This window comes from Myripristis murdjan, chromosome 4 (genome assembly GCF_902150065.1).
Source record: "Myripristis murdjan chromosome 4, fMyrMur1.1, whole genome shotgun sequence".
Classification (NCBI taxonomy): Eukaryota; Metazoa; Chordata; class Actinopteri; order Holocentriformes; family Holocentridae; genus Myripristis; species Myripristis murdjan.
Genome location: NC_043983.1, coordinates 24,561,376 through 24,580,587, shown reverse-complemented (window position 1 = coordinate 24,580,587; position 19,212 = coordinate 24,561,376). Strand labels below are relative to the sequence as shown.

The 19,212-nt window shown below is 43.5% G+C and overlaps 2 protein-coding genes and 1 long non-coding RNA gene across 3 annotated transcripts in view; 2 read left to right on the top strand and 1 right to left on the bottom strand.

Annotated features, from left to right (window-relative positions):
- raver2 (ribonucleoprotein, PTB-binding 2) overlaps positions 1 to 7,627 on the top strand; it is a 92,844-nt gene extending 85,217 nt beyond the window's left edge. The window contains 5 exon segments of the mRNA XM_030050070.1: positions 776 to 886; positions 1,000 to 1,018; positions 1,021 to 1,100; positions 3,454 to 3,672; positions 5,155 to 7,627. Of these exon segments, the coding sequence (XP_029905930.1) occupies positions 776 to 886; positions 1,000 to 1,018; positions 1,021 to 1,100; positions 3,454 to 3,672; positions 5,155 to 5,295 (570 nt within the window). The 3' untranslated portion in view covers positions 5,296 to 7,627.
- An 851-nt stretch (positions 7,628 to 8,478) lies between these two features.
- Positions 8,479 to 12,748, top strand: LOC115358202 (uncharacterized). The gene is made up of 2 exons (XR_003928162.1): positions 8,479 to 8,513; positions 11,464 to 12,748. It is a non-coding gene; the product is annotated as an uncharacterized LOC115358202 (long non-coding RNA).
- Positions 12,703 to 19,212, bottom strand: part of jak1 (Janus kinase 1) — a 48,842-nt gene continuing 42,332 nt past the window's right edge. Inside the window, exons 20-25 of the mRNA XM_030050068.1 lie at positions 18,835 to 19,027; positions 18,506 to 18,630; positions 17,592 to 17,764; positions 16,708 to 16,825; positions 15,652 to 15,762; positions 12,703 to 15,013 (exon numbers count right to left, since the gene is read on the bottom strand). Of these exons, the coding sequence (XP_029905928.1) occupies positions 14,915 to 15,013; positions 15,652 to 15,762; positions 16,708 to 16,825; positions 17,592 to 17,764; positions 18,506 to 18,630; positions 18,835 to 19,027 (819 nt within the window). The 3' untranslated portion in view covers positions 12,703 to 14,914. The remainder of the gene's footprint in view (positions 15,014 to 15,651; positions 15,763 to 16,707; positions 16,826 to 17,591; positions 17,765 to 18,505; positions 18,631 to 18,834; positions 19,028 to 19,212) is intronic.

Sequence of the window (19,212 nt, the reverse complement as noted above, 5' to 3'; positions counted from 1 at the left end):
CATGCATTTAAATACATCCACAAGAATGCATTATACAGCATTCACTTGCACACACATACACAACACATATGCCTATTGACATATCAACAGGTGCAGCGTGCATGTGTACACAGGCATGCATAATCATACACTCATACAAGCTGTTGGAGTGTCTATTAATAAATCTGTTCTGTGTTACTGGATGGATGGATGGATGGATGGAGTGGTGACAGAGGCTAACTTGTAATTGTGGAAGGCAGAGAAGTGGAAGAGATGACAATGGGGATAGATAGTTGGACAGACAGAATGAGAGGATTTGGCAGCGAGCGCTGTGCACCTCCATCTGTCCCCCTGCTCTTCCTCTCTTGTGACGCTCCTCTCACAACAAGACACGAACCTCCCCGACTGCATGATGTCTGCCTGTCTGTCTCCCTTTATCTGTCTGTCTGCCTGTCTCTCCATCTCTCTCTCTCTCTCTCTCGCTCCGCCCCAGTCTCTTTCTCATTATGCCTCCTTCAGCAGCAGGTGACAAGTCTGATATTTGTGAAGCGATACAAACTCAATTTTAAATGTTAATTACAAATTACTCATCCAAACAAACGAGTCATAATTAGATAACCAATAAAATGGTCCATTTAATTTGTCTCCAAAGACAGACAAAGACAGACAGCAGAGCTGTGAGCAAGGAGCGATAGAGGAGAGAGAGAAAGAAAACACAAAGAGACATTATTGAAATGTCTATTTGAAACCGCAGAATGCGCACGTGCACATGCATGTGTCTGTGTGTGCACCACAGGAGGCCATGCAGCAGTGGTACCAGCACTATCAAGCAGCACAAGCCCACAGCTACAGCGCCACTGCCACACAGGACAGCACAGCCACAGACTACAGCAAGGAGCACACACAGGTGACACACACACTTGTTTGCATCAATGTGGGATTGTGTGTGTGTGTGTGTGTATGCATGCTAGTGTATGTGCATGTGTAACCTATGTGTTACCTATGGGTCTTGTGTTCCAGACTCCATCAGTGTCCTCTTATGGGATTACAGTTCTTACATGCAGGCGGTCACTCAGTATTACTCCCAACCTGCAACAACCACCCAGGCCTACGCCAGCAAGGTATGCGCACACACACACACACATGCACACACACACACACACACACATACACACACACACACACACACACACACACACAGTCATGTTTCCGTCACTTTAGAGGACATTACAGTGACTTCCATTCATTTCCTGGAGACTTACCCTAACCTTAACCCTAACCATCTACCTCCCTAGCCCTAACCGTAATCTTAACCTTAATCTTAATCTTAACCTTAACCTTAACCTGACCCTAAAGTTATCTTATCTTTAAATCAAGTCTACACCCTAAAATTAGTGATTTTTGCTAAGAGGACTTGCTTTTTGTCCCCATAAGGGAGGCAAGTCCCCACAATATAACTGTGTAAACAGATTTACATTCCCACAACATTAATAATACCTGGTACACACACACACACACACTTTATACTATGTAAACATTTATCTGACGACTGTAATTACTAGTTGCATTGCAGAATAAGCTTTTACATCTAAAACATAAAATATGCTGCATTATTAAAGTGTACTCTCACCAACAATATATGGAGCACTTGGAGCTACAACATCAAAATACTTGTTGCAGGTTAATGCATCAATAATTTAACTCTCTGAAAGGAGCCATTCTTCACCGTGACTGCTTGTACTTTTATGACTGAGCTACGTTTTACTGCTGGTACCAAAATACTTTGGCTTCAGAGTGCAGGGCATATACGATATCGCTACCTTGACTTAAGCAGAGGATTTGCCGACTTTACACACACTCACAGTCATGTAGTGCTACTGAAATTGTGCAACAGTGAAGCATGAGCACTTTAAGACCCAAGTGGAATACTTGAGCCGAACAAGTTCCTGGTGCTCAGATGGAGTGTGGTGGTGTTTACATGCTGCCTGTTGCTGTGTTTATTTGGGCAGTTTGACCTCTGCCTGTGACACTGATATCCTGTTAGAGGGAACACATCACTCAGCACCTCAGCAGCTGAAATCCTCCCCGCCCTAGCAACGCCACACACGCACACACACACACACACACACATATCCAGTCGCACAACTCATCACTGCTGGAGGTGTGAAGCAAGAATGTGTGTGTGTGTATGTGTGTGTTTTGTGGGAGATGTATGTGTTTGTCTCTAGGGTGTGGGCGGTGGAGTTGTTGGTCAGGTGGACAGTGGATCAACTTTGTGTGTGTGTGTGTGTGTGTGTGTGTGTGTGTGTGTGTATGGCAGGAAAACTCCACCCCCAGAGACTCTTACATGGTTTAATATCAGCAGTCTGTGATGTTCCATGCATTGCAGTCATTATTTAGTCATGAAGTGATGGACTTTACTTTTTTGTGCACTCATTTTCCCTCCACCTGCTTCTTCTATTTCTACTTCACTTATTGATTTGCACCATTTCCCAGAGTGCCTTTCAACAAACCCCAGAGAACAGACCTGATCTTGTTGTGTTCGGTGCGTGAAGATGGAAAGATTGATAGTGATTATAGTAGTGAGAGTGTCGGAGCGAGAGTGTTTTTTTTTTCACTTGACAAGTCAGAATTGCTGTGAGCACCCAGAGTTATTCAGTGTCCAACATTTGCACATTGTCATGTCACAATCAGACATCTCCAAAGTCGTGGTGATGGCACACAGGGAGAGGAACTGTCTCATCATGGCTAAGTTTCATTCTCCATTTGCAAGAATCTGTCTTTTCTATTCCCTCCTAGTCCTTTCTATTCAAAGTCAGATGTTCGGTTTTGCTGGGAATCAAAAACTACTTTCACACACGAGAGTAGGGGTGATCCACTCCGAACACAACCTCAGTTTTTATTCCTCCCGCCCCCCCCATTTGATCGACTCTTCGGCTGCACCTGTTGTCCTCTTATTATTTTACCCATCTCACGTTAGAGCAGAACAGATGAAGGCTTGCAAAACGCTTCAAACTAAAATGGAGCTTTAGCTAACGGTGATGTCGGCCATGGTTTTTCTCACATCACCCTAACATGTTGTTAACAGAAATGTTGCTATTTCAGTTCCAACAAGCAGGACAGTTCGTTTTGGCTGGTCTTCTCAAAGGGAACTAGATATTTATTATTACAGTTGCTGGCTTTTAGGAACACCCAAGTCTTGGTGGATGATGAAGATAGTATTCAAGAATAACACTAAATAAGAAAATCCACCTTTTAACTGCATTTACCAGCTGTTGGGATCTGTGTGTGTGTGTGTGTGTCTATAGGTAACATTAATGTTTTGGCAAATGTATCAAATAGCAAGATGGATGTGTATTGGTCTTTTCTGACTTAGTCTGAAGTCACATTGCTGAAGCCTGTTGCATGTGGATCCTTGGCCTATTGTTGTTCAATGTGTGTGTCTGTGTGTGTGTGTGTGTGTGTGTCCCACAGGAGGTAGATGTGTGCAAGCCTCTCGGAGTCTCCCTGCATGCAGTCAGTAACGGCGCCCCCCCTCCACAGGCCGTTCTCCCAGCTGCTGCTGTGCTGCCAGCCTACAGCACCCTGCCCTTAATGCCCGGCTTCCTCGGGGCGCCCCACCCAGCGGCGGCCGCACCGAGCCCCGTCACACACACACACTCCGCCGCCACCGACTGGAACGCCTACTACTATGTGAGTGAAGAAAATAGACACACTCTTGTAAAGGCTGTGTGATCTTCAGCACATCTGTGAGTCAAGTTTGGAATAGCAAATGTCTTACTAAGAAGAAAAAAAATGCATGAATGTATGTGTGTGTGTGTGTGTGTGTGTGTGTGTGTGTGTGTGTGTGTGTGTGTGTGTGTGTGTGTGTTTTATTATTATTATTATTTCAGTTAATTAATATGCATCTGCAGTCGTCTGTCATCTATGGAGCAGAAATGGATTTATGCTCTGAGATGTGATGATAAAGCGACAGTATAAGTTAATCTTCTCAGTTCAAGTGTTTATAGGCTGTTGAGAGAGAGAGATGACACTTCTCTGATTCAAGAGGAAGGGATTCAGTGAGAGAGATGTCAAAAGAGGGAGAGAAGGAGAGAGCGAGAGAGAGAGAGAGAGGGAGAGAGGGAGATGACGTGGGTGTAGAGATCCTCATCCAGACACTCAAGCTAAACCTGCGTCTCTTGAAAGATTTACATTTGTTTGTACAGACAGCCTCTCTCCCCTCCTCCTTTACTGGAGCTCAGCACTCGAGACTGGAAGCACACGCTAGTAATGTGCATGTGTGCGCACACACACACACACACACACACACACACCAGATGTTTGCATGGCTGCCAGAAGTGGTCACCTCTGCCACTTCTATTTCTTTTGGTTGTTTGTGTCATTCTCCGCCCCTCTTTCTCTTGTAGGTCATTAGTTCCAGTGCTCTGTCCTTATTTATGTATTTATTTACTTATTTATTTTTTAGTAATATGCTCTGTACTGGCGATTTCGGAGGGAGAAATTTTAACATGCTTCAAGGAAAAATGCAGCATATCAGCCCTTCAAGCGATACACAGTGTTGTGTTTTTAAAATGATAGTTAAATTATAATTAATCATTAAACAACACTGACTGGGAAGCAGTATTTTGCACCAAATCAAATCCAGTAAGAGTCCATGTTTATTCTCTCTCTTTCTCTCTTTTCAATTTCAGCTTGACCTTTGAATTCAATCAAAGCAATAGTGGCCAATTTTATTTCTTTAATTACTGTGAATATTGCCAAAGCAGATAAGCAAAAATTAAAATAAAAAAAAAAAGCAAAAAGAGATGCTTTTAAGTAACGCTAAGTCGGTTAAGTCCCTTCCACACTAGCCTTGTGAACCCGGGGTCACTCCAGGGTAATTGCCTAAGCAACGTCACACTCGCGTTGAAATTTCAGCCCAATTCTGAGCCCTTTGCTGCAAGTCATCCCGTCTCTCTGCCCTGTCACCATCAAATAAAGCAGAAATGCCAGTAAACAGATTGTCCGAGCCCAGGTGAGTGTGATGTGACAAATATGAAAAGGAAGCAGGGTTGAATTTGGGGGTGAGTCGCCGAGGTGGCGACTCACTCCAGAGTAAGGTGTGTGAGTGTGAAAGCGCCTTTATACTTTCCTTGCTTCTAACTCATCCCTTCTTTTCCCCTCCCTCTTTAGAACCAGGCGAGGGGGCATAAGAGGGAGTACCCTCAGTTGGCGATGCAGGAAGTGACATCATCAGAAGGTGCCTACATTGGACAGCACTCCCAAGGCCTCGGGGGGCAGTACGCCGATTACTTTAAAAGGAAGAGGCTCTAGTATGGACTGCAACTCCTTAAACCCTAAAGCTGAGGGAGGCATGTACAGTGTCTGCAGGATGTCACAGCTCCCTCTTGTGGCCATTTCCTGGCTGCCATTTTGCATCCCGTGCAGTAGGTATTCAGATTAATTTGGGATGCAAAATGCATCAAGTTAAAGCAAGCCATAGTGCTGTATGATGTTGGCACTTAAATACACATAGACACACACTCACACACACACACACACACACACACACACACACACATACATAAACACACACAGTGTTGCTTTTGTCCTGTTCAAGCCTTAAACTCTTTAACTTAAACTTATCTTCTCTCAGTCTGTGTAAATGGTTCTTAACTAATTATAATCTGTACATTTTTCTAATGTAATGTAAACTACAGTATATGTGTATAAGCTGCTTTTGTATATCAAGCCAGTCTACCTGTCTGCCTTCTTATACTGTCCAAGGACTGGTCTTTTAGTCAGGTTTCTCTCTCTCTCTCTTTCTCTCTCAAGTATTTTCTCTCTCCCTCTCAAAGGGGAAATGTGTCTAACGTTGCACACTCGGCTTTGATACGTCGTTCTAACCGGCGTCTGTTTGTTCCCGCTTCACTGTCTCTCTTTCCTTTTATCGCCTAGGTTTCTCTTTGTATCTCCCCATGGAGACTCTAAGTGCGTGTGTGTCTCTGTGTGTGCGTGCGTGTGTGTGTGTGTATTTGCGTTAATGCGTGTTGTTATGCTGTAACTGTAGGAAGCGATCAGCCATTTCAGTCCCAAGGATGGGGGCGCATCAGGAAAAAGGGCCTGAACCAATCAAAGCCCTTAACTGTGGAAACTGACAGCAGCTTCCATCAGTCTGGTCTGATGAACGGACATGTCACTCTGGACATTTCATAGCCATTGGACAGAGCCGAAAATGCTGGTGTACATACTACAGTGTAATACAGAATATTGTATTAAAGCCATGCGTGACAGACAATATCATATATATATATATAGATATATATAAAGGGCACTAGCAGCTCATTTTTGGCTGTATTGTACTAAATGAATGAAAGGCAGATGCCGTGACACGTTTAAATGTTTTGGTTTTTTTTTCTTATGGTATATCTCAGTTGTTTCGGTGCCATGAAACATCTAAAGGGGGCAACACAGAAAAGTAAAAAGAATGAACGTTCAAGGCGATTCAGATCAGAGTTCGCTTTAAAATATATGATATTGATTCAAATTTGATTCACGCAAAAGCTGTGGAGTTTGACAATGATTGTTTTTTACATTTGAGCCAAATCTCCTCTCCTTCTTCTTCTTCTCCTCCTCTTCTCTTCTCTTCTCTTTAATACACTTAGACATTTTTCTTGCTATTGATATTGTAACCAGAAAGGATTGGACTGTACTGTCATACCCACTGTGTCACTGTGTGTGTGTTTGACCCCGTTTTTGGGTGTGGGTGACATCACTGCCCCCTCCTCATTTAGTTTTTCTTTCTTACTTACTTTTTTCTTTCTTTCTTTCTTTTCTTGTCGTTTAAGGAGCCAGGAAACAAAGCAGGCAGAACTAATCATGTTGCTCTCTCAGAGTTGACCCGCGTCTGGCTTCGGGCTCTCTTCTAACTTCATTCACCGACGAGCAGAAAAATCTGATCCTTAACCTTTTGTGACACAGATCTGTCTTTTCTTTTTTTTTCTTCACTCCCCAGGCTCTCTAAAGAGGGAAATCAAGTTACAATTAATCTCAAACACAAAGTGAACTGTGGTCCAGTATAGCAGCTACATAAAAATAATAATAATAATAATAACTTTCCACTCTTTGCTTATTATTCCAGTCCCTTTTTTTTTTTTTTTTTTTTTTTTTTTTTTTTTTTTTTTTGCTCGTCCCGTTGTTAATGAAGATGCCTCCAACTTCACTGAACTGAATTTTACTTGGTGTGCCTTTCATCACCAAGAGGAAGAGCGCGCTTGCAGTATTGAGGCTTTTGAGCATGAGGTTTGGCCTCCTGTCTTAACGAGCAGGTAATCACTGAACTGAGACTCCTGCCACATAATGAGCGCTCCGCAACGCCCGCAGTGTTACAGAGAACAGCTCATACCTCAGTTAATAATAATAATAATAAAAAAAAAAAAAAAAACCTGCTTGTTACACCGTCTTTGTAGTGTCCTCATCCTGCACGTAACTATCTGATTATACATAAATAAGCGCAATATTACTCACATCGCCATGGCAACTGAGCTCACACGGGCGGTGAAATCTAATAGATGAGATAAGCTAATGTATACACGCCTCAGCATCCTGGCTGTATCACTTTTTTTTTTTTTTTTAAATCCTAGGATATCTAGTTTGTGTTATCGGGATAAGATATCGCCATGCGTGTGGCAGCTCAACAGCGGAAAAGCCGAGCATCCCGAGTCATTCAGAGAGTAAATGCCGACAAAATGTCTTAATATTAAACAAAGAGCGTTTTTTTTTTTTTTTTTTTTTTTATTATTAAGTGCGCTTCCCCTCCTCTCTCTTGTATCCTCCAGCCCCCTTGTCATGAATTCTCCATTGTGCCCTTTCCCCACCGCCTCTCGCTGTCTCCTCTTTATCCAATTACATGACATCTAACTCGATTTCCCTGTGATGCGCTTCACGGTGTCGTATATCATGCTCTCTCTGCGGCCGCTCAATGGAAAACGCAGCTGGAATATATATATATCCTGACATAAGAGTGGCGATCAGTTTTTCCCCTTGTTGCACTCAGACTCATCATATAGCTCTTCATGCATTCACTTCATAACTTCTAAAACATTTCCAGTGTTTCTTGCAGCGTCAGACTCTGCGCGTCCCGTGCTTTCCCCCGACCCCGCGGCTCTAATCTCGCATCGCCCCTCTTTAGCGGTTGTTAATTAATTTGAGAACACAAAATGGCTCGGATGATTCCCCCATCGCACGCGTTCAGCGGCCAGAGCTCTCCTGCTCGGTATTAATATGCAACTGTAATGTATTTGGACACATTTCATGGCGATGTGATCTGGCGGCCTGGCGCGGAGCCACAGTTTGATTTACTTCCCGGCGCGAGCAGATGAGAATTAGCCAGCTGGACTCGCGCGCTCGCTGTCTGCCAGCTGATTGCTCTCTCCTCCACCTCTCTAAAAGGCAATGCTAACCGGAGATAGAGGAGAGAGAGTGTGTGTGTGTGTGTGTGTTTGTGTGTGTGTGTGTGTGTGTGTGTGTGTGTGTGTGTGTGTGTGTGTGTGGTGTGTGTGTGTGTGGTGTGTGTGTGTGTGCTGAGACCTTGTCTCTAATGGTGGGGCCTCTCTGTGTGTGGATGTGAACAGCTGAGACAGCTGACTCGCAAGTTCTCTCTGTTCTGCCTGTCTGTCTTCCACTCTGTCAGTCTGCCTGTCTGTCTGCTGTTTTCCTGTGTGTGTGTGTCTGTCTGTCTGTCCGTCTTCCAGTGTGCTTTTCTGTCAGTCTGCCTGTCTGTTAGCCTGTCTGTCTGTCAGCTCACCTGTCTTCACGCTTGGCCGCCTGCCTATATCTTCCTGTCTGTCTCTTTTCCCATCTGTCTGTCAGTCTGCCTGTCTTCCTGTCTGTCTGAGTTCCCATCTGTGTGTCTGTGTGCTGTTTTCCTGTCTCTCTGTCTGTCTGATTTCCCATCTGTCTGTCTGTTTTCCAGTGTGTTTTTCTATCCGCCTGCCTGTCTTCCTGTCTGTCTGTCTGTTTTCCAGTGTGTTTTTCTGCCCGCCTGCCTGTCTTCCTGTCTGTCTGTCTGTCTGCTCACCTGCCTTTTCATTTGTCAGCCTGCCTATATCTTCCTGTCTCCCTGTCCCTTCTCTCTCATCTGTTTCTCTGCTCTCCAGTCTATCTGTCAGCCCCTCTGTCTTCCTGTCTGTCTGTTTCACCATCTGTCTGTCTCTTAGCCTACCTGGCCGTCTACTTTTCCTGTCTGTCTGTTTCTCCCCATCAGCCTGCAGACAGCCCGTCTTCCCCTCTGATTTCCAATCTCTTTATGTCAGCCTGTCTATCTGTCTGTCTGTCTGTCTGTCTCTCAGCCTACCCGCCTGTCTCTTTTCCCGTCCGTCCCGTCTCTCACCCTGCAGATGTCCTCGTTGACCCGCCTACCTTCCTGTCTGTCAACCTGTCTCTCTCTCTCCGTTTTCCAGCCTGCCTGCCTGTTTATGGTCCTGTCTGTCTGATTCCCTGTCTGTCTGTCTGCCGTGATGTATACGGGCACTTAAAGTCCACTGATTGCATCTTCTTCCCTGTGTCTTGCCCACTCTGAAGTCATTACTGTGCATGTCGGTGCACAGCTGTGTGTGTTTGACCCGCTAATGTCCCTCTATTGCCAGTAACAAGCGCTGAAGTGAGTGTTTAGCTCAGCCGGCGCTCTGTGTGTGTGTGTGTACCTGTAGTTGTAGGCGTGTGTGTGTGTGTGTGTGTGTAACTCAGTAAAAATGTGCTCCCGGCAGGCAGGGGGGTAAGCAGAGAGAGCGGTTGAAAGAAAGCGAGAAATGGAAAAAAAAAAAAAAAAAAAAAAGCAACTGTTCAGCAGCTTAGCCTGCATGGACCGGCTCTCACTCTCTTTTTGTTGTGTTGTTTTTATTTAATTAATTTATTTATTTTTCACTTTTCCCTCCTCTCTCTCTCTCTCCTCGTTCCTTGCTCGGTGACTGCCAGACTGCGTGTTGCACCTGAAGCTGTCAAATGCACACACACACACACTCAAACACAAACACATATAGAAGTGTTGGAAATGTCTGGTGTTTGCATCGTACGACTCCCAGGCTCCTGTTCATTTCTGCCTCTATCTCTGCCAGCTCCTCAATACAAAATGTTTTCATGCAGATACCATCTTACCAAATTTCATCCAAATTCATATGGGTACAGTATTTCTGCTCCTGTATTTGAGATAAGTATTTTCTGTTCTGTGGAATAATCCTCCAGCCTCTGGGCTTCTCGCACTATCAACAACAGAAAATGAGGATTTGTTCTCCACCACAGGCCAAATGACAAAATGTTAGTTATCGCACACCAGTTTTCTTCTTTTCCCTTGTTGAGCCGTCGTCGGGAAGCCTGTCTGCGTGTCGACGCTACAGCGCGGACGCCACACAAGGTCGCAGTTGGCACCTGTCTGTCATCGCGTATGCAAATGTGGCAAAGTGCTGAATAATCCCAGCAAATCTGCGCCGCTCACAGTTGCCACGCTTAAGTAAATTGACCAGCGGGTCATAACATCCAGCAACCAGCTGCCATCAGGATACACACGATGAGTCTGTGTGATTTGACACACACATTCTGATAGTCTACAATGAAAGCCAAGACGTCCCAGCCACACATTGTGCGTGTGTGTGTGTGGACAGTCCTCAGCAGCTCGTTACCATCACATTATCACTGCTGTGATGTCACGGCATCACATCATCCTTCATGGACTCATGACGGCTGCTGTGTCGGCTCTTTTGCAGCCTGCTTGCAGCTCACTTCCTGCGCTACAGCTGCAATAATAAGAACAAGAGAAGAAATGTCCTCATTAGCAACAGTAATGAGGTCTGCGAGTGTGTTTCAGCTTTTTTTTTTTGCAAAGCCGCAGTCGTTGCACCTTTCAGTTTACATTTATTTTGTAGGGCTTCACCTAACAGTTGTTTTCATAGTTGATTCATCTCTTTTTTAGATAAATGATTAATCCTCTTGTCATAGGTCAGTTAAGGTCTTAAAACTGCTTACTCGGTGTTACTAGCAGCCAAACCACCCCAAAGTTTTCATTTCATCACTTAAAAAAAGGCAAACAGACCGGCATCTGTATTTTTACTTGATTAATTAGTGAAAAGATTACAGATTTATTTAATTATCATTTCAGCTCAACTACTTTGTTGCAGCCGCTGTAGTTGTTCATCAGACACCGGTGTTGTGGGTCTCAGCTCACTGATCCCTCCAGGGTCGAGTCGGTAAAAGTGTCATTTTGTCAACGAAAAACATAAAACTGTAACTAACTACCGTTGAGAAATCAGTTTTGTGCCATAAATCACTTTGTGAGGCTTGTTTTCCCTTTTTATCGCGGGGAAACTTTTCACTTGGGAGCGTTACGTTTGAAACGGCCTCCCACAGTTTCGGCATGTTACTGCTTACCTGGCAGAGCACCTAACAGAAACACAAGCTGTTCCACACCCGGGGGTTGAGAACGTGTTACCCCACAGTGTAAACATGGAGGGTGTGTGTGGAGCGTGGCGGCCTTTTCCACTGTCTTGTGCTCCCGAGTGGTTTTAGTCTTTTACACGTGGAAAAGGGGAAAGGGTTCCCTCTCTGCTGTGCCTCCTCTGTGCCACCAACCACACGACATAGCCAGAATGATTGTACATAACGGGGCCTGGTTCACAGTAACACACACACACACTGCATTTTTATACAGGTGCAGAAAAATGCTCTCCAACCTCCTTTGATGCTGGCGATCTTTTCCTGTCCGTCTAAACAGGAACAAATTCGAGTCGGTGTTGTAAAGACGGGATTCAAGCCGCAGAGAGGTCAAAATAACATTTGCTCCCATGTAAACGCAGCCTGAGGTAACCTTTGTTAATTAGCCTGCAAGAAAAATGCAGTCAAGACCTTTTCCCCAGATTGTCAGTAATTTGTTTTGTTTTTTTTTTTGGAAAGGTTACATTTACATAAACAGAAAATCTGATTTGTAACCTTACGTTATCTAGTTTTGATCATGTCTTTGCAGGATGAACCTAAAAAATATATATATATATGAATTTAGATTTTCTGCTGTGTAAATGTAGTTTCTCATCCTTTCTGCTCGAGTGCGTTGCTGTGGTACCAGGATGTAAACTGTCTGTCACCAGGTCAAACAGTGAGACTGGAGTTGCAGTAGTGAATGATTGTAGGTGTGTGTGTGTGTGTGTGTGTGTGTGTGTGTGTGCGCGCGTGCGTGCGTGTTGATCACAAAGCTTTGCAATACTCAAGTATTTGACTTTTTGGGACATTTTAATGGCTGTAGATATATAGATATAGATATGCTGTGCTCATTGCTTTGTACACAGTTTGCTTTTAAAGTATGTGGAATTTTTTTCTGACCTGAAATCTACTGTAGATTTTGCAATATTTTATATCACACTGACATTAATATTGTTTTACTGTGAATAAGGTATTTCTAGAAGCAATTGAATTTACGCATGCTTACTTACCACTGTAATATACAGAACAAACTGTTTTCAGTAGTCAATAATATTGCATTTGATGCTTTTTGGACTGACACAGAACATAACGAACATTGATTTTATTTATTTTTTCATTGTGTATTTATGGGCATTTTCCATAAGTCATACTTTCGTCTTATTCTTTTGGAAAAAAAAATATATATATATTTCTTTCCTCTCCTATTTGAGCAGAAGGAATTGTCTTTTACATTCCTAAATAAAATGTGGACTGAAGCTTGTTTCACCCAGCGTTTTTTTTTGTTTGTTTGTTTGTTTTCTTTTGCCTTTCTGCAAACATTCACAGTTACAGTCAAAATGAGTAGAAGTGGCCACTGGAAAACTCTTGTGAGAATGTGAATCTTTTATAGCTACATGGCTCACATGGCAACTCCTGGTTGGGTGGATTTAACTTTGCCTGCTCCGTATCAGAATAAACCCTCTGCTCAAATCATATTCATATACACAGTAGATTGGTGATAACTTGGATACATCTGTAGCATAGTTGTGATTTGAAAAGAAAATAACACATACCACACAAAAATTCAATGTTACTGAAATTTCATGTCAATAAAGGAAATCATGAATTTTGTGAATTTAAAAAACAAATAATAATAATAATAAATGCCATCTGACTTGTGTGCCATCTACATATCCTTCCAAACACATTTCAATCCTACAAAAAAAAAAAAAAAGAAGATGACAGGTTTAAAAATTACAGTAAAATTTCAGACACTTTTTTTTTGTTTGTTTGTTTGTTTTTTCTTGCAATACATACATGTGGCTCTTGAAGAGAGCAGTGGAAGTGTGAAACCATGATTAGACTTCGAAGAGTTACAGTAAGCTAACTTAGGCTGCCCTCAAGTGTCTCTCCCAGGTACTTCTCATCTCCATCTCTCACTGTCTCGCCAACACACGCAGAGTAAAATCCAGACGCCGGAGGGATTTGGCCTGGTCCCATGAAAAGGTCCATGACAGCAAAATTTTACAAACCAGTAGAGAAAACAGAATATAAAACCAGGTTGGATTTGCACAGCGCAGAAGACGTCATTTTTTTAACCTTTGATGGCAGAAATCTGAATTGATTCACAGTGACTTGAGGATGAAAACGCAGGAAATAATTCGGATGCACCAAAACAAGTTCTACTCCTTTCTGTGGAAAGATGCCTGGTTTGTCACTTTGGGAAGGGCAGGCGTGAATCCTGTTTAGTTCAAATAAAACAACTGCACTGCAGAAGGAACGCTTACTGGAACGCTGTAGGATCTAGCTGCACGTTGATTCTCAATGAGTGTAATTTATCAAAAATTAAAAGTCAGATCAGATCAAGTCAGATTTTCTGCTCATGGCGTGCACACAGATCTTTCCATGGCTGTCTAATCGGGGGTTAGGAGGAGGGCTGGGATTGGTTGAGCTTCTTCCTGAATAGGTGAAAGTCTGAGAAACAATCAGATCAGTGGCACAGAAGTTTGAAAAATGCATCTTTTGGTGCCGGTGTTTTATCCCGACACAGAACGGATACAACAGCCACTTCCTGATGGGTCAAGATGGCGGCCATAGTCTTGAGATATGGTTGTCATGGAAATGAGCAGAGCATGAGGCAGAGAAAGTTAGGACCATTCAGCACATTTGCTTATATGAAATGACGCCACGGTAACGGGGCGCTCACTGCGTCTCATGCACGAAAGCAATGCTGAGTTTCATGACAACCGCATCGAAGTGCGCCGCTCCTCACGGCCACACGCAAGAGCTGATCTGATGAAGTCGGACTGTTCTGCTCCGTTCTGTGGATCTCTGTCCTCTCCAACACTTCTGACACATAATCCACTCAGCGTCCTGCACAAGATGGAGCCTCATGGAGGTTTGTGACATCTGTGAGTGTGTGTGTGTGTGTGTGCATGCTGTGCGACAGTTCCTCGCTCTGTGTCCGTCCGTTTAGCTTGCATCAGGAATAAGTAAAGAAAAAAAAGAATCAGTCATATGATCATATAATTATGATAATAAGGCCAACGCAGCATGCTGTGCAAGGGGGAAGAGTCCGCCTAAGCTCCGCAGGCAACGCTGCACCTCGCTCTCAAAGGAGACGTCGGCTACACTTGGAAGTCCAAAAGGCAGGGCTTTACAGGACCAAGCTCTTAGAGGCCATATTTAGAACAGAAGAGGATATATTCTCTAAAATATTCAAACGGGAAAATAAAAGAAACTGCCCAAAATTAGTCACAGGGAACATCAATAAAACGTAAAGGACGAAATGACGAAAATATAGTAAACTAAAACATAAAAAGGGACGGGGAGCAAATGCCTTGATGTGGCAGAACACGGGAAAATGGCCTTGTGGGAACTTTCGACTGATCCGCTCTCATGGTGGGAGGAAGGTGATCCCAAGTCTGCACTCGAGGTCAACGACGCTCCCCGAGCCTCGAGGGTGGTCAGGTCAAAGGTCGCTGGTGTGTGGTCAACGCTGCTGCTGCTACTGCTGCAGCATGCGGCTCAGCCCCTCGATCAGCTGCTTGAAGGTGATTCTTCTCTCGGGGGTGTGTTCCCAGCACTTCCGCATCAGCTCATACACCTATGAAATGCACACACACACACACACACACACAGAGACACAGATGTGAGTGTCTCCTTAATGTGATTCTCAATGTGCAGTGAAAGCTGATCAGTGATCCAACTCATTTGCATTCCTGTTGTATTCTGATTAGTTACTGATGTCACTGACATTATAAGCACATATTAAATAACAGATATTCTTTGTGTAGGTGCACATTTCACTGTGACACATCTCGAAGCTTGACGCCATAAATTAAAATCTTGACTTTCTTACATTCTTTGCATTCTTTCTGGGAGATTAAAAAAAAGAATCACCTACTGCTGGAAATACAAAAACAAGTAGAGACTCATGTCTCATGGCAAACAATCTTGAAAAAACTTATTTTCATGATTTTCAAGAAGATGAAGATGGAGGTCACAACAGACGGTGACATGGAGAGTGAAAGATAGAAAAGAAAAGAAAAGTGAACCGGGGTTTTCCTGATCAAAAGCAAATGATTTGGCTTAATGACCTTCCAGCATCTTCATCCCGTACACTACACTGCACAGCTGCTATTGCTATAGAAATCAAATTATGTCTCATTCTCTTTCTGTGTATTTACACATTTGTCTCTATGGTAAATGTTCCTGTTCAATAATGAGAAAGCTGAGTCTTACAGGCTCGGGACAGCCTTCAGGGCGGGGCAACCTCTTCCCCTCTGCCAGCACCCGCACCAATCGGATAACAGTCATCTGACCATGGGTTCGGCCAATCATGTTGAGGAACAGCTGTGAGGGTGAGAACAAAGACAAGTTATGAAAGCAACAGTGTACAAATATCCAAAACAAAGACGAGCGAGTCCCAACCCTTTTGTCTTGGTGTTGCTTGTTATGTTTTTTTAAGAGGGTGCAGCCAGGAGGAATTATCACGACCTGAAAAGGAATCTACAGGTGAGGATTATGTTGTCTTGTGGCTAAATAAATTCTACACCAATATATCACGGTCTGGAGAGCCTCAGTGTATAGCCGTACACCGCACAGAGTCCTGTGTCCACAGATGATCACAGGGAGACAGCAGGGAAGAAACATGTGAGGACTCCAGTGGAAAACAAGGCCAAAGACAGTGATGACTAACATGAGCCATTTTAATACAGAGAGGACACACACACACACACACACACACACACACACACACACACACAGGACTCAGTGATCACGTAAACATTAAGAAGGGCTCCTGTCAATAGCTACATTTAAAAAGGAAAAAAAGCAAATGTGTGGTCATATTTTTCCTTTTTTTTAACTGTAACATCAAGGCCCTTTAGCCTGACACCCTGTTCTCCTGTGAATGTCTTCATGTCTTACAGTAATGCTGATAGGTCATTCTGAATATCAGTTGCAGTTAAAAGCCAAAGGTAAAAGGAAGAGGTTTGTGGTAAAGCAAGCCCACAGCGCTGGCACAGGACACAGTTTGGGCAAAGCCCCTGGCTGATTCTGTCATCTGCCGCTCTGGCCAGACACTGACACCATCTGCCACATACAAATGACTGTGTGTGTGTGTGTGTGTGTGTATGTGTGAATCCCTGTGTTATAACAGAGCAATGCTTTGCTTTATTTCTGCAAGATAGGCATCTCGTGTATATATACTATATAAGGTATAATATCTATCGAAACAGTTATTTTTAAAGGACAGTGTGTGTGTGTGTGTGTGTGTGTGTGTGTGTGTGTACTGACATTCATTGGACTTTGGGCGCTGTCACAGTATGTAATGAGTTCATACATAGTGACACCGAAGGACCACACATCTGAAGCCAGGTAGAACTTGCAGTGCATCAGACACTCTGGAGCATACCTGAGAAACAAACAAACACAAACAGTGTGTTAGGCTTTCTTTTCAGTCTTGAAATATTCTCCTGCTGCACAAACAGAGTTTCTCTAAACATAAGCCACTGTTCCACAGGGGCTAGCTGCTTTAAAGCTTCTGCTGGCAACTTTTTTCCTTCAGAATGTTGACAAACCACAGTTAAATGCACTGAGAAAAAACTCCAGTCTTCCCAGGTTTATCCTGTGGTATCATCTCATTTGTTAAAATCCGATCAGAACGAATAAAACAATCAATTGCCATGTCAGTCCAATCACATCTTGTGCTATGATGGGGAACTGTGCAAGTATGCTTCACTTGAATAATAAACACACTTTGCTTGGTCGCTCAGACGAATATTAGCACCATGATCACACTGGTCCATTTAATTAAGACAGGATTATGTTTCTCAGTAATATTATTTATTTTGTAAAAATAAATCCAAAGTGTGTATCGCAGCTCAGGGTTTGGCTCAGTTTCCTCCCTGCTCAGGCGATGCAAAACATCAACTGACACTCCAGTTAATTTGGTGAGGAAAAGAATTAGAATCATGTGCCTGTTGGATGAAAAAAATGCTAAATTAAATTTTCATATTTTTAACTGACTCTTATCCTTCCTCTTTTATCTTCAAGTTCTCCCTCTCTCTCCTTCCCTCCAGTTCACTCTCTCACCAGAAGACAAGGCTGTCATGATTGAGTTTGACAGAGTAAAATGAACTTTTCTGCCTCCCATCCCCTCTTTCCTTCCCTCTTCTTACCAGAAGACGGGGCTGTCATGGTCGTCCTTGACAGTGTAATAGCCGTCGCTGTCTTTGATGCTTTTGGTCAGGCCGAAATCTCCGATCTTCACCGTCCTCTCGTTCTCCACCAGAACGTTTCGGGCAGCCAGGTCCCGGTGGATGTAATTCCGGGATCCCAGGTAGTCCATTCCCTAGGAACGACAGGGAAAGCAGGGTTAGTCCAATTCGGTAAAACAAATGGTATGTGCACCCAGTATGGTAACACCATTTCTGTCCATGCAAAACTCATTCATGTAAGACACCATGGGTACACTGTACAGCATTAAAAAAAAAAAAAAAAAAAGATCCTGAACACTGCCCTTGCTCAGTAGCTGTGATACCGAGCAAGAGAAGTGCGCAAGATCTCCCTCTTTAAAGACGTAAGTGATTCTTTCCAACACACCTGCACCTGAGATAGATGGCTGTGCAAAGACCTCCTTTGAACAATTGTCTGCACTGTACAGTGTAACATTACCAGAAAATGATATATATAAACTATACTCAGCGGAATGTGCAACTTTTTCTCCTGCCCCAAAGACAATTGTTCATAGCCTCAACAAAAAATGCATACATACACATAGCATAAGCATAGCAGTAACATAAAAACACTCAAGCAAGCAAACACTTTTGCCGTGCTGCCAGTGGTAGCAATGTAAAACTCATGGCTTGATAAAGCAATGAAAATTTGCTTTGCTCCTAGAATGGAGGAGGAAAGTGAAAGCAAGTTCCCTCTGAGTTGCTGCCTGTGAGAGGTTACAGTCGTCCAGCATAGGCTATATGGACTGACTGCTGGCTGTCTAAAACAGCACACCTGTCACGGCCATCACAGGCCAAGTGGAATCTATATCTGCTCCACCTCCCCTGTTGAAGTGTACGATGATGATGTATGTTACCTGGCAGATCTGGACAGCATAGCTGAGTAGGGTGTTGAGGCTGGTCTTGCTTCTGTGCCTGGGGAGGAACTCCTTCAGACTGCCTGCTGGAAGGTACTCCATGATGAGCTTGATGGCCCGACCACCTGGACAAACACATGGATGGACACACACAGAGATTAATGCAATCAGATGCAAACACTAAATCATGGATGGAGAGGGGAATTTATATATTGTGAATGTACAGTTCAGTACAGTACATATGTGGTTACTCGGGTTCACATGTGCCTCCATGTGCCTATATGTTTTAACATCTGTGTGTTTTAGTGTACATCTTCTCTCCCTCTCACCTTCCTCTTGGCATATGCCCTTGTATTTGACAATGTTTTCGTGGTAGAGCTCCTTGAGGATGCCGATCTCACTCCAGAGGTTGTTGCTCTGCTCCTCTCGGTTCTCAGGCTTCAGTGACTTGACGGCCACCATCTCCCCTGTTTTATCTCCTCGAGGATCATAACGGCACAACTCCACTTTGCCAAAGTGGCCCTGGACATGGATCATGTGAGAAGATGTCACTACTGGAAATGTACAAACAGTTCCAATGGCTATTGCTGCCTGAGTTTCTTTAGTTTCTCTCCTCACGTCATGTCTTTACAAAAATATTGTTGGTAATATTAGTTATTTCATCTTGCTAACTCTTTTTTTTTTTTTTTTTTTTACCATGTATTGCA